The sequence below is a fragment of the Stegodyphus dumicola genome, chromosome 10 (genome assembly GCF_044657685.1).
Source record: "Stegodyphus dumicola isolate Sdum_Otavi_A_Nest chromosome 10, ASM4465768v1".
Taxonomy (NCBI): domain Eukaryota; kingdom Metazoa; phylum Arthropoda; class Arachnida; order Araneae; family Eresidae; genus Stegodyphus; species Stegodyphus dumicola.
The window spans coordinates 129,363,899-129,379,996 of NC_140777.1; the positions used below are offsets into that span (position 1 = coordinate 129,363,899).

The 16,098-nt window shown below is 30.4% G+C and overlaps 1 protein-coding gene across 1 annotated transcript in view; it reads left to right on the plus strand.

Moving 5' to 3' along the window:
* Positions 1-16,098, plus strand: part of LOC118199073 (myelin expression factor 2-like) — a 91,187-nt gene that overhangs the window by 47,362 nt on the left and 27,727 nt on the right. Inside the window, exons 7-9 of the mRNA XM_085825535.1 lie at positions 1,661-1,710; positions 12,572-12,617; positions 12,735-12,794. Coding sequence (XP_085681661.1) covers positions 1,661-1,710; positions 12,572-12,617; positions 12,735-12,794 — 156 coding nt within the window. The remainder of the gene's footprint in view (positions 1-1,660; positions 1,711-12,571; positions 12,618-12,734; positions 12,795-16,098) is intronic.

Sequence of the window (16,098 nt, forward strand, 5' to 3'; positions counted from 1 at the left end):
AGAAAATATAAATATTAAATTTGAAATTTCAAAATGAAAAGATTTCAAATTTCCAGCAACAAACAACTTTAGTAGCTTCTGATAAAAGTTTTATTATGAATGGACAGTAAATTTTCTGCAAATATCACAGAAACATCTCTTGGTGTTTATCTGATTTGTATTGCAAGCATTGTAGTGAATTTGATTGATTTTATTAAAATAATAAATACTAAATTTTATTTATTTAATGTATAAGGTATTTTATTCCTCCTTTGTGCATGCTGTCGTGGTGTAACTGAAAATATACTCGATGCATATTTGAGAGGTCCAAGGTTCAAGTACCAGTGAGGGCAACGCTCATTTTTTATTTCTTCAGCATTTAAAAAAAAAAAAAAAAAACCACTACAAGTGACACCTAAACTAAATGGTGGTGGATGGTAATTAGTCTTCTTCAGAATTTGGCGATTGTTCCTGTAATCCCCAGTCGCCCTTTGTTCTCCCTCCTTTAAAGTTCATGGTGTAATACATGTGAGTGAAAGTTTGCATCTGATCAAAATGTAAAACTGCACCGATACTGTATGACAATGGAGAGGTAAATCCACTGAAAAGTAAAGTACATACCAAACCGAAGAAATCTCCAGTATTCTGGGACAAAAAAAATATTTTTGCAAATATTTAAAAACAGTTTTAAGAAATTTAGGTGAAGCTGCCTGAGAGTCTAAAAAACAAGAGTTAGCAAGATCCAGTTACAGAAATATTACTGCCTCTTTTAAAAACGTGTATGCTGTTCATGATAATTGCATCGGCTAGGTATGATGAATTAACTGTAGTTTGGACCTCGAAGTTTTGTTAAAGAGTCGGTATAGCCTGTGGTCTAGAGAACAGTTTCATAAACCTGCTGAAGGTGGTCGCCAAAAATTTTAGCAGTTTTGATATTTCTTTAACTTATTATAATAATTTTACAATTACCAAATATTTTTACACAGTGTATCTGAAAATAGGTAAAGATAAGACAATACAGACAAAGAAAAATGTTTTGACGCATTCTTTTTATAATATATACAAATGTTCATTTTACTTCCTTTGCACGTGACACTATCATTTCCAGTGTTACTTATTTAAAATTTTTACATTTTTCTATGTTAAAATTAGAAATCAAAGTTAATGATCTAAAACTGCAATAGTATATTACAGTACAAGTGGAAAAAATTGACAGTTTAACTTGTGTGGGATTTGTGCAATCGCAATGCTTATGGGGTCCTCAATGATTAAAGGGGGTCGTGACTGAAAAAAAGTTTGAGGCCCTGGTCTAGAATATAAGAATTTAAAATGTTTTATAGCTTAATGTATATGTATGTGTTTCTACTCGGGAATCTTATTGTGAACTTATTTCTGAATGCTTTATTGTATTGCGTATCATTCAATTCATAAATTATGTTAATACTTGTTGTAAGCGATGCCGTTGCTTCCATATATGAGTATCAATCCCACAAAATTTCTTTTCTGATTGAATGTTAAAAGTTTAACAAAAATTAGAGTTTTGGTAGTTTTTGTTTTCTGTGTAACTATAAAACTAATTGAAGCAATCCTTGTAATTTAATAGCTTAAGGTAAATTGTTATTTTCAACTGTTAAAAAATTATATTTTTTGCTGATTTTATATATCCTTTACTTCATGCCAGCTATGTTTAATGGACAGAGGCTGTTTGCAAGAATTATCAATGTTCGAATGGTATGTTATTTAAGTAAAAGTATATTTCTTTAGGAAAAATTGTTGTGTGTAAATAAATACCTTTGAAATTTTAAATTTAACGTAATATTAAAAAGGTAATAGTTTTGTATTTACAGGTATGAAAGTTTTAAATGCTGTAGTTAAAAAAATGGAAAAATAATAAGATAGAAATGATGTTTCCTTGCTAATTTTTTTCAGTTTTTTATTATTTTTATTTAAAGCAATTCATAATCACGAGATACAAATTTTAGTTTATTAATTTTTTAAGTCCTGAGTATATTTTCTCAGGTTTGTAGTTATTTTGTGTATATTTTCAGAAGAAAGTATTTTAAATTAAAGTTTTCGTATTTAAGTGTCCAGATATTTGATGTACAGCCATGCAGTTTTAAATTTTGCATTAAAATAAATTATAAATTGCACTAAACAAAATATAAGATTATCAGTATATTTATGAAGTTGCAAATATAGATTTAGGACCTTTACAAGTTCTAGGAGCATGACTATCTTTTTCTGCATCAGATTTGATTAAGTTTCTCATTAAATACAAATAGAATTGGTATGCAATCTGTTCGTCAGTCCCTGGATTTTTTGTATAATACTGTTGGTAAAATTGTGTTAAAGGTGCTGGCTGATTATTCCTGTCGTAACCTCTGATATATCAGGGTTCGTAGCGGTCCTTATAAGTGCTTATAAGTCCTTATATTTGAAAATAAAATATAAAGGCCCTTATAGGTGCTTACTTTTTCTTTAAAGCCCTTATTTTTTTGTTTTTAGTGCTTATTTTTTGCTTTTAGTACTTTTTTTTTTTTTAAATGAATGCAAAATTTTTCCCCGTAGCAAAGCTGAAACTAAATAAACAACTTTTCTTCCTAATATGGAATGTCAGACAGTGAACCATACTACCGGAAATAGCTTTTCCCCCTTTCTTTGCATTAACATAACCTTTGGTGTGCGCGGAGAGTACAGATAGGTAGCCGTCGTTCTGTTGGTCAAAGAATTGCGAAAACAGAAAATTCCGGTACATTCGGCATTCTCTTTTTCCCACCCAAATACTACACACGTTTGAATTTCTATCAAGACCTTAATAATTTGCATCCTCGTTCCGCATGGTCAGTTCATATTCGTGCTTATTATGACCGTTATGCTTATATTATGAGTATGTGTATGAATGCTCATAATAACATAGTTGCAGTAACTGCTGAAAAATGGTTGTGTTTTAACACATATTAGCATTCTAATTAATAATATTCGGAATGGCTTGAATAAAGGGAGAGTAATCGAATAATCAAAATAATTTCACTTTTTTGGCCAATCCATTATACAATACGAAGGTTGGGAGGTTCTCCCCTTTCTCTCCGGAAAATCTCGAATATTGAAACTGTTACAGTTCACTGCAAAACAAGCAACGGACCTTTTTTTTTTTTTTTTTTTGGTCACTTTCCAATCTGGATTGAATAGGACTAAAAGTTCTGCGGTCTATCAACCTAAGCGAAGAATGATTCTATTCAGGAAATTTAATGCAGTCTCTTGAAAATTAGAATGAAAAACACCCCAGATTGGTAAGTCTCTTTCTTTTCCTTTATTTAATTCTGTTTCTTTTCCTTTATTCTTTATTCTCCCAATACCGGCAGCTGTTGAATCCGATTGCGTATTATCAAGTAGGGTTTGCAATATTTTGCAGAGATAATTAATTTTGATGTTCGGTCCAAGATTTGTTTATGAACACTTAAAAGAGTTTTATTGTGCTTGCTAAGCAGAATATTTTTCTGTTCCATTGGTTTGTCTTTATATGATGCACATATCGAAATGTCAAAAGCATTTATTTAGCGGAAAAATCTAAAGAACGCCTACAGTCTATCCCCCCTCCGCTCCTCTTTTTCAAGTTATGCTCGACTGTCCGAATATTCGCCAATTTTCAAGTATGTGGGTAGTTAAGCTTTTACTATTAAAGGATGACTGCATGAAGCAAATTTCTGTCTTCTGATTTCAGAAATGTTCCTCTTTTTGACTTAAATTACTTTGCTTGCGATATCTGTTAAGGGAAAACTGATATACGATGAAAATTTAGAAAATGTTCAGAATTTAGATTTAAATTAGTTAAATATCAATATGAGTGGAAAAATAAATTGTATTTATTATTAAGTTCCAAGCGAATAGAATAAATATGCCTTATTATTATTTATTTCCTCTATTTTGAACTGAAGTTTCATCATTAAATCTTGTAATATAGCTTAGTTCTGTAAACTGAACTGTTATTTAAAATTTAAAAAAAAAAGTAATTATTGTCCATGGTTGAGGTAATGCTTATTCTCTCTTAATAAATACTGCATTTCTCATATTTTAAATTACGAGTCTTAATTTTTGAAGTTATGCAGTTGTGTATTATGTATTTAGACAGGTGCTTATTTTTTTTCTTAAAATGTGCTTGAAAAGTGCTTATAGGTGCTTATTTTTTTAACTAAAATGTGGTTATGAACCCTGTATATGCATATCCTCCCTTTATCTCTTCTCAATTGTGTATTCCATTGTTCGAACACAGAAAAAATCTTCGAAAGAATGACTTCCAAAAGTAACAGCATCACACATGTATCTTTCGGGTTTTTCGTATAAAAAAGGGTGCACATTATATGGTGAAATACAGTCAAAAGTCGTTAATTTGGACACCCATAATCCGGACCTCAAAGCTACAAACTTTCTGCGCACGCGGCGTGTTGACGCATGCGCGTAAGACCTTTACCGCTGCTAATTTGCGCGTGCGCAAAATATGTTTACGAAAGCGCGTTTAATGTATAACGGACGGGATAAGCTAAGCTAAAATGATCTAATTATCTATTTCAGTTAATGTTGCAGATTGCATTGTTCCTTGATCTTCGAATTGGATCCGGATTATTATTTTTTGCAGACTGTTAGAGCAATTTTATAAAAGTAAGCTTGAACTTTCGATTGTGTCAAATAGGATTTCCGATATATATTTACTAATATGTAAAGGATATACAAAGCGAAAGTATCTTTCGGAGTCCATTAAACAAAAAGTGGAATTGCTGCAAAAAAATGGATAAAGACATATCCTTTGTTTATCTTTAACGCCCTGGGGGCATGCAATGAATTGGAAGTTGATCTGTCAGCACTATCCTTACCTTCAGGGCAAATGTTTTTATTTTATTTGGCTTATAATTCCTTACTCAATGTAGTATTTCATCTCGATGTACTACGTCTTTGATATGATTTAAATCAAATGCCTCGTCATTATAATTTGCTTCTGATAGCGAAGAAAGTGGCAGAGGTTATTGAAAACGAAAAAATTTCCATTGACAAATTAGTCGGTATTCTCGACACAGCAATTATAGGACTTGAACAGCGGAACTTTGTAACTGAACAAGAAATTATGTCTGTTTATAGAATTAAAGAGAATGTATTATCACATAAAAAACGAAGCAACGTAAACAACTTACATTGAAAGAAATGTTTAATAAAGTAAACAAATAAATATTAAGCTTTTTCTTTTTGCAAATTTTGATACCCTTTAGATCATAATTGTTCTTTATTTCGTAAATTACGGTTTCATATTTTTAATTTTATAATTTCTGCATGCCATTTTACCAGATTTAAACTGATGATCTATAATCCGGAATCGCCGAAGTTTCGACGAGTCCGGATTAACGACTTTTGACTGCATACTTAAAAATAAATAAATACAGTTTAAAATTATAGGTGTGTGTTATGCACTGGTGCACATTATATTCCGGAATAATACGGTAATTATGTTGCGGTTATAAGCTGCATTACATACATAAATTATGCAGGATGATTCCATATGGATTATATTAATAATTTCGTTGTATGCAATTGGTCGCTTTGTATTATTTACCACTTCGCTATCCAAAATGTTGAACCATTTCAGATATACTGTCGTTTATTTTAATTTTCAATTACAATCCGATTCCTGTACGCTGTGTAACAGAAATAAATAAGGAGCAGATACTTTACCTACTATAGTTATAATTACATTGTAATTAGATATTTTAGAATTGGAGTTTACATTGTACTTATAATTAGGTTGAACAAATACTTTGTTAATTACTATTACAGTGTAACTGAAAAAGCAATTACTTTGTATTTTCAATTCCAATGTATTTTCAATTCTAATTGCCTAATCTAATTACATATATAATATAATTGCAATACATTTTCCCAATTCTTATACATAACTATTTTTAGTGTTCTGTTAGAATCATTATTTCTGGATATAGATATTTTTTACTTTCAATTTTATGTATATTAGTACATTTCAAGAACTTAAAGACATTTAAAATTATTTGCTTGGAAGCTGTTGTATTCCATTTTATGACTTATTATTTTGTTTATTATAAGTTATAAAATTGTAAAGGATTTATTACTTTCATTGCTTTTCTTAACATTTTATTTTAAAAGTTGGTTTTCTTAGGCATACATAAATTTGAATTCGGAATTGTTTACTGGTTAATTTGGGATTTTCTTCTTTTGTCATCTAATGGGAATATTAAGTTAAAATAAAAATAGGATTGGAAGAAATTAGAACAGAAGTTGCAAATAAGTTTTAAAATATGGGAATTTTCATCAGTGTTTCGGGGTTAATTTTATAATTACAAGTATATTTGCAACAAATAAGCTGCAGTGCATTCCAGAAAAGATCTGTTTATACATGGCGTAACAAAAGAAATTTTTTTTTCTTCCCTTTTCATGATTTTATTTAGATGGGCTTCACTGTCAGGGGTCGTATGGTCCTTAAGTTTTTTTTAATCGATTTTTGGTCCTTTAACCCCTTAACGCATTTGCCCGTGTCTCACACAGGCGAAAGTTTCCGGAAAATTTGCACATGCCCGTGTCTGACACGGGCGCCCTTGTATCTCACGTTATTTTATTTCTAATGCTTGTCTGAGATCCGTTCCAGTAAAAATAAATAGGCTAGATTATAATTAAAATTATTTGACATAGATGGCACCACTATTCAGCATTTTTCTTGTGTAAACCACGTGGCGCGTTTTGATGATTTGCTATAAAGTAGTCGTTTGGTGTGGAAAAGGTATTGTATCCATTTTTATTACGTAAATATAATAAAAGTAAGCAGTTAACTGCAAATTATATTACTAAGTGTTTTTGTAATTTAAAAAAAGTTATCTGATAATGAGCGACTCTGACGATGACAATTTTGAATATGCCAATTTATCAGACAGTTTCAGCGATTAGAGTGATGGAAGTGAATCGGAAGATAATGACAACGAGATTTTGGATATAGCAAGGAATTGGTATCAAATTAGTATAAATCAACCAAACGTTGCACCACCGCATTTTAAGATCATGTCTTAAAATGCACTAGAGAATATGATTATGCAAGAAAAAAAAATAGGTGATTTTTTGACCGAAAATTAGAAATTAATGTGTGCCTTAAGGGGTTAAAAGTCCTTAATTTTGGGCAAAATCGGCAGAAGGTCCTTAATTTTAATCATGTGAAATTTCTGTTTTTACGACTCCCATTTTGAGTGTGAATTAGCAGTTTGGAGGTATATTTTAAATATTCACTGATAAATATGGTTATTTGAATGGGTTATGATTTGTTCCTATTTCTAATATAAATGGTGGGATACTCGAGTTTCTGAGCAAGAAGTTAAACAAGTATTTCGAAATTATTTCACTTTTTCTAATGAAGAGCTCTTAAACAATTTTTCGCTTTTGGGGATGTGAATTCTTTTCTTGAATGGATCTAAGTTTGGCGACTTATCAGCATTTTGGCAATTTTAAAGATAGTTTCTATAGAAATTTTTTAATTTCCAAGAGCTGGGAATTTTTCGACGAATTTTTTTAAACATTCTAACATTGATAAATTTCATTAAAATAATGGTATTATATTGAAATTATATTTAAAATGTAACATATTAATTTAAAAATATCTTCAATTTTTTTCATGATAACAGTTTTCTCATGTAATTGTCTCAGAGTATTCTAAATTCTCAGAATATGCATCAGTTTTCTCTATAAAATTAATTAATTTCAATTTTTTTTCGTCTGATTTTTTTTTTTTTTTTTTTTTTTTTTAAATATTCTGGCTGTTTGCTGTTACAAAACTGGTAGGGGTATTTTTTCTTCGGGACGTTGGACATTGCAACTTGAAGAAGGATGCAACTTGGAAAGTTTAGAAAGATTTGAAGGCAAGATTTATAGACCCACGATTCCTAAGATTTTAGAAAAATTTGACAAAATGAAAAATGTCACTATGGTATCAACACGTATTGAATGTATTTTACAGAAAGTTTGCAATGAATTTCTTACTTTTTAAAGAACATCTGGAAGAACAATGAAAACATAATATTTGAATGTTTTACTTCTGATACTAGAATCTTTCTTAACATGCTTATCTTCCCTTTATTTTCTCTACTTTTCACTAGACACAAGTATTGAAAATATTAAAAATGCTTCTAATCTTATCACATGGACAGGCATTATAAAAATGCAATTTTTGATTAATAAAGAAATTGAAAACTGGCAATTTAAAAAATTCTTCTAATATGTCTTAATGCATCATACACTGGTCTGGGAAAACTAGGCATTTTCCCACATAGTGCAATCGCGTGAAATGTTAAACCTCTCTGTGTAGATCCTAAATTTTGCTGACTAGTGCCTTTCTAAATTCTGCTTCCAGTGCCTGCTCTAAATTCTAAAAGTTTTTCCATTTCTACATTTTGTTGCTGGGTGTTTCACTAAATTTTAAAAATTCTGCCACACCAGCTCTGTAACCGGCCCTTACCATATATATTTCATATCTCTTGTGAATAACTAACTGATATTACTAAAGAAATAAAATTAACAGCTTTTTCTATACATTTTAAATGTATTTAGTTTTTTTTTTTTTTTTTTTTTAGAATAACAGAAATATTTAATTAAATCCAAAAATTCTAAAATGAAAAGAAAATGTAGACAAAAAAAAACTGAATATATAAAATTATTCTTCAAAGATATGTACAGTTATTATTATGTAAATTACCCAGTTGTGTACAATTTCAGCTTTTACTATAATTTCCCATTTGTATTTTTTGGAAATCACCTAGACATTTTTTAAACTGAGGTGTTTGGAGTGCAAGACGATTGTGTTTCTGACCTCCACTTGCTCCTTGCATTAGTTTCTGCCGGCTCTGATAATTTGTAATTATTCATCTTTGAATTACTGCTGCCGACATTTGAATTAGTTATGACAGTAGAGTTACTTAGCCAGCTTAAAATTAAATTAAATTGACCACTAGTCCACATTTTTTTGTTTGAATTTGATTGTTCTTGTTTAATTACATCACCCCAAACTTTAATTGATTTGGTTAGCATAAGAACATACCTTTAGGTTCTTTTTAAATAAGAGGCTTATTTAAACCTTTGTCTGACTTTGTACCGTATATACCCGTGTATAAGTCGAGATATTTTGGACAAAAAAAAAAAAAAGACTTCAAAGTGGGGTGTCGACTTATACGCGGGGCCATAAAAAATTAAAAGAATCGGAAGTTAAAAAATTTCTTTATATAATGCAGTTGTTTTCTTCCCGCACTCAAATTGGACGACTTATCAAATAAGTCACTTACTTGAAGTAATTTCATGACTTAAATTATGTGACGAACTAATCACAGAGTTTCATACTTTAACTAGAGTAAGTTTCGATAAAATGTACGTATAAATCTTTATAATAGTTATTGTTCATTCATGAAATACTTTTGTTAACAGGCGTACACGTCAAAATTTAAAAAAATAGCCCACGCAATAACTGAACAGTTTTGAATATTTCTTAACTTTTAAAAAGGGGAAATGCAGATAGATTTTACGTACGCGAATCTTTTCCTTAGAATTTCCGGAACAAATTCTAGAAGAAGGATTTTGATTTTGTTTATTTACCAAGGTATTTTTTATCGTATATTTACTTTTTTTTTTTTTTTTTTTCTCAGATGATTTTGAATAAATGTAGTACTTAAGAAAAAATTTTCGAAGTTTCTCGATCGATTTCGGAAGTGGGGGGTCGACTTATAAGCGGGTTTCTTATTTTCTATGAATTTTTTATGTCGAAGTGGGGGGGTCGACTTATACGTGGGTATATACGGTAGTTACTTTGAGACTTAACGATAATTTGCGTCATGTCTTTCAGGAGTTTTTGGATTATTTAACTTTTACCGGATCAAGTAAACCCTCATAGGTACATTGTGGAGAGGTTGACAATTTAGGAGATAAAGCACACAGAAACTAATGAGAACATTGGTTTGCATATTGAGAGAAATTTCTAATTCTTAGTAAAGATGCTTAAAGAGAAGGAAATCGATATAAATTAGCCAAAATGTCTGGCCAGGCTTCAAATTAAAAAGAAGCATAAATATTTTGTTGAGTGTTGTTGCTATAAAAAATAAATGTTTTGTAGCTTTTAATGTATAATTATTCTAATATTGTTGAAGAATCAATGACATAAATTGCATTTATTTTAAAGTGTGAAATTTTATTAGATTGTGATTTTAATAGGTACTTTTAACAGTATTGTTAAAAAATAGGTAAAATTTAATAGTGGTCATGTAAATCCATAATGACTAAGGTTATCTAACTATCTAATTTATTTATAACTAACTGCTTATCCTTAAAAATTATCTGTGCATATTAAAGTGAGTTATTGCCTTCTTAGCGTGGTACAAGGTAAAACACAAAAATGTAAAAATTTATATAAAATTTATTCTTTGAATTTAGTGAAAATTAAAACAAAATAACCAAAAACATTCTTACCATTTTGGATAGTCAGAAAGAAAACATCATAAAACAAATAATAATCATTGCTAATCCTCAAAGTAATCACAATGGTCATTCAGTACTTTTTGACTTATTCTTCGTATCTAGTGAGACCTAAAATAATGCAAAGCAGCTTAGTGTCACTTCTGGTGCTTCAGTGGCTTATTGGAAGCTTAAAGTATATTAACTGGTTTACATCCCCTGGAACTCTACACGGAGCTACGACACCTTAAAGTATATTAACTGGGTTTTAATCCTTGGAACTCTACACGGAACTACGACACTAACTCCAACAGACAGAACCCAACTAACTTTAAAAACTAGCTAACCGTGCACCACATTAGGCCTTTCAGTTTTGTTCTGGTCTGCAGGTCTGTCTTTAGGCAAGGAACAGCGGTGACAACAGCCAGTCTTTTGTTATAAATCATTCTTATTATGATTTTACTTCTCATTTTAACCTATGACGCTTGACATTAAATCTACCTGGCTATTCACTAAACCTCTAGATTAAGCAAATAATGAGACATTAAAAAAAAAAAAAAAAAAAAATCAACATGAAACATAACTATTAGTAAAACATAAATAAAATGTCATCTTTCAAATATGCTGAACTATTATAAGTGTAAAATAGTTAATGCTGTTTGATAAATTTCATAAAGTATATTTTATACTCAAACTTACTAATAATTATGTTAATTAAGTTAGGTTTAATAATAATGCATCCTACGTACGGATCTATTTTATTTTTTGGATGATATTACCAAAGTGAAGTTCAGGCATAGATAGTATTTTTAATTGAACTTATTAATTTGCTATTTGCTCATATGTCCTTAATTTTTAATTTCCATGTGCAGAAATGTGTACGAACCCTGACTGTGTCTTTGGCTAGATTTTCATTTTGTTGCCCATTTACCAAGACAGTTTTCTGATGGTGTTTCACACATATATATTTATGCCATTACTATGTATTCAGAATTTGACTCATATTCCCCCCGTTCCCATATGCATGTTAATGTTGAACTGTTGTTGTGCCTGCTTGGAATTCCCAACATCACAGAATTTTGTTTGATTTCACCATCAAATAATTTAAAAAATAATCTTCCAAGTTATTTTTTTTAAACCTCCTAATTTAATTTACTGAATTTTAACAATTTTTTAAAAAACTTTCATTCCATTTTTAGTTATCGTGTATTAGTTAATAAGTTTCCAAATAAAGAATTTAGTCTTTTATTCTTAATAGTCCCACAGTTTTAGGGGGTGATAATTTAAGATTTCTAAATCAAAGACATATTTAAAAAAATTTAGTGTAATCCTATGCCATGAGAATAATTAGATGACCGTAAAAAGAAAGTGATGAATATCGCATTTTTATGCTGATTAAGAGTTAAGTTTCCTTCATTATTTTCTTTCTTAATTATTTTTTTCCTTTTCAAGGAATTGATGATATAAAATGAGTTATATATGTATAAATTTAAATTATATGATTTTAGTTAAAGTGCACATTAAAATATAGGATTGTTTTCTTTTATGGTCTTTTTGGTGATTTTATAACTAAAGGTTTTTTGGATACTCATATGACATTATCAACCTTTAAAGAAACAGCAATAGCTTAGTGATATTATCAAAGTTACATTTATGAGAATGATTGTATTCAGTTTGCATTAATTAGTTTAGTGTTAATTAAACTACGCTTTTAATTTTTAACAGTATATTTAAAAGTTCTTTTTATGGAAAAAAAATCTGATGCGGACACCACGACTTCCTTGTACGGAATATTAAATTATATGCATTTTTTGCTGCATTTCATGTAAACTTATTTCCCCAAAATTCATTAGTGATCTATTTCTCATTCAATTAATTCAATTCTCACTTCTCAGAAAGGCAAAAATACTTCGTACAAGGAATTAAAAGGGAATGTCATTCATTATGTATAGATTTGAAAATGCTAACAAGGAAATACTAACATGTGCTTTATAGACATTTTGAATTTACATTATGTCTATTTATGCTCTGTTATTTTAAGTGTATTTTATTTGTAATTTTCAATGTAAAATAAATGCTAAACATAGATCTCAATTTTTAGGATAAATTTACTGATGATGGCGATGCAATACCAGCCAAGTTACCTGGTGAGTAAAAAAAATGCTATAAATCATCTTAAGCTTTAAATGTTGGATTTCATGTTTTTGATCTATTTAAGATTATGTCCTGTTTTTATCTATTTATTTATATATTTTAAATTTCAGTTGGTCTTCATGGTATTGGAAAAGGATTGGGAATAAATGGACAGCCTATGCAATTTAACAGTAAGTTACTTTTTGCTTGTATATGGAATAAATGAATTTTTAGTACTTGGAAATTGCTGAGATGTTTCCCTGTTTTGGGAAAATTTAAATAACATTTTTATATATAGGGAAGAAGAAATAAGTCTTTTACTTTAAAATAGGCACTTCAAGGCCATTGCCAGCCCGCTCACAATTATAACTTGTGGCATTGCTGGCCTTTGCATTAATTTTTTTTTCACTTCATTTGAGGCTGTAATTCAACTTTCATTCACGTGCTTTTGATGGAGCAAAATTATGTAAATGGAAATGAAAAGGTGTGGATTAAATGACTTCACCTTTTTTCTGCAGCTGCTGTTGCTATGGTTATGAGTGAAATAGGGCAGTGGAAAATAATCTTGAAGCTCCTGTTTTAAAGTAACATATTAATGAGTAATGTCCTTTCCCCCAACTCTTGGAATAGATAGCACACTTAAGTAAAATAATGTAATTTCAAATAGCTTTTTTTTCTTCCCTTCTATATTAAGACTGTAGCTTGTATTAATATAATTAGTTTTTCTCTCATATAAAAATGTTAATAAATATTGTTTTAAATTGAATTTAAAATTGTCACTAAACTTTGGTATTAGAAGATTTTAGTTTCATATGTTACATAATAAAATTTTTGATACTTTCTGATTGTCTGCATTCTCCTTTTGAAAAGTTGACAGTTTAATACCCGAGAAGCAAAAGCCATTTTCAGAAAAGGTGGCGTACAAAGGTTTCCAATATAAGAGTGATTAATCTTCATTATTAACCCTTTCCAGCACGCTACTTTTTAAAGTTGAAATTTCAAAAAAAAAAAAGTAGTTGGTCAGTTTAGGCTTGAAAGAGTACACAGTTAAAATTTTTCGATGATAGCATTTATCATTTTAATTCTGTGGGTGTGCTGAATGAATAGAGTTTCGAAAAGAGTGCTGAAATGAGCATTGCTGGGAAGCATGTAAAAAAGTAAAATATTAAAAGATAGTAAGAGCCTACAATAGGATAGGATTAAGAGATTAAGCCTACGATTAGTAAGAGATTAAGTATACACAAATCTAATATGTTGTAGGGATTATATTAATTAATCTAACAGTTAAATTTTGAGTTAAAGTTACCATCCTATATTTTCTTAATTTCAAGCTTACAACTTATGGCCAGAGCGTATTTTTAGAATTGCATTTGAATGCAAATGAGGAGAAGTATTTGACTATGAAGTTCTACCGAATTCATACGAGAGAACCAGTGATTCTGACTAGCACACGTTTGCCTTTTAAGGTTACTCTCTCTTAAGCTATTATTATGCTCGGCCATACTTTAGGCTCTTGATAGCTTCGTGTTATTTAGCGTTAATGGGCCAACTTTGTTAGAATCTGATAGCTTCGGCTATATCTTTTTAGTTAAGATTAGTTAAGTTTTAGTTCTTAGTTTCCTAAGTTCAAGCCCGAGTAGAGGCTTTATTGTAAAACTCCAAGAAGGAGTTCTGTTAACTCTCTTAACTCATATCGGCCCAGATGGCTCTTCGTTCAAACAACCCAAACGGCCAGAATTCCAATGTTGCTTTCTTCCCTCCCTTAAGGTATGCAGTAGCAGGTGCAGTTTTCCCAAATGCATTGTATCAGTTTATTGCAGACAGCTTGTCCTAGAAAGATTTGTTTGTGGTTTCTTATCTTTATTTGCTAGAAGTAGAAAGGATGTAATTTGAAACCTTCATTCTTTGTGCATTCATGGATGGGGAGGGGAGAAAACTGTTGTGACCTTCGATAACTACGTAGCGTATTCGGAAACTGAGTTCATTCTAGCGCCGTCGCATCGCTGTGGTAGGCGTCCTGCGCATGCGTACTAGTCTTTCTTCTTCATTGATTTCCAATTGTCGCCATTTTGGTTGCTCTATGTTGTGTTTTCAGTTTGCTGTGCACATTCAAAATGTTTAAGACAATTAGTTCTCCCGCTGACTGCGAGATTCGTGCCGTGATTAAATTCTTGAACGCGAGGAATGTTAAACCGGTCGAAATTTATTCTCAAGTGACAGAAGTTTATGGTGAATACGCGATAAGTGATGGAATGGTGAGAAAGTGGGCAAGAATGTTTAATGCAGGTTAAACAAATGTCCACGCCGAGGCTCGGAGTGGTCGACCTTCTGTTGTCACCGATGATTTGGTAAGGAAAGTTGATGAAGCAATTAATGAGAACAGACGCTTCACAATGACAGACACTTCACGCTTTGAATTTGTCTTTTTACTTCCTTGTACGAAGTAAAAAGGAAGTATTGTAATCGCGAAAAGTTTCAGGCAGCATATTTCAACGAAAATATCCATTTTGACCGCTATCGAATGCAATTTAACAATGTTTTTGCGTGATATCTGTACGTAAGGACAGAAAAAAATACTCTTTTACTTCAAAAAAATTATAAAACTGCTTTAAAATTAATTCTGAAGAGAATTTTTCGTGGCGTCTGTACGCACGTATGTACGTACGTATCTCACATAACTCAAAAAACGAGTAGCCTCAGAGCGTTGAAATTTTGTATAACATGTAGATGTGCACCTTGTATTTTGGCTGCAATCGGCCGCACCAAACGTATATAAATATATTTATATATATATCCACTCTGTTACCCGGCTCAGTGATCTCAGTTTCTTTACTCTTATATGTTTGTAAATTGTACATTTTTTGCTTTGAAAATGATTGAATTGTGTTGTACTTATCTTCCGGTTAAGGTTTTTATGCCTTTAGTGAATTTGCAATATTTTTAGAATTATCAACAATTTAAAAGTTGTTTAAGTGCCGCTAAGCCTAATAATTTATTTGATGGCAGCCATTGCTTGTTTACATTTGAAAAAGCACAGAGTAGTGGATTTGTTGCCAATCTAGAGAAATGTAGCTTCGCAACAACAAAGATAACGCATTCATTTATTATTAACAATTAAATCATGCTTAATTCTTTCTGGAATTTTTTCGAGGAAATAAGTGTTTGAGATTTACTTCGTAATTTTTAATATAGATATTTTGAGTTTTTATGTATTTTTGCCTTCTCGCGAAGTGAGAACTGAATTAATTAAATGAGAAATACTCAATCGTCTGTGAAAAACTGTTTCTTTTTTGTTTTGTTTGCTTAATTTCTTTTATACATCATTCTAGCTTAATTGTAGTATTTGAATAGAACATGTGGCAACGATTAGATAATTCTATTCTTTAAATGATATAAATTTTGTACATTATGAGTTACAATATGAACGAAATATATACGTTAACTGTTATATAATTATTAATACTGTTAAGTGAATCTAGCGCCAGAGTGTCGCTA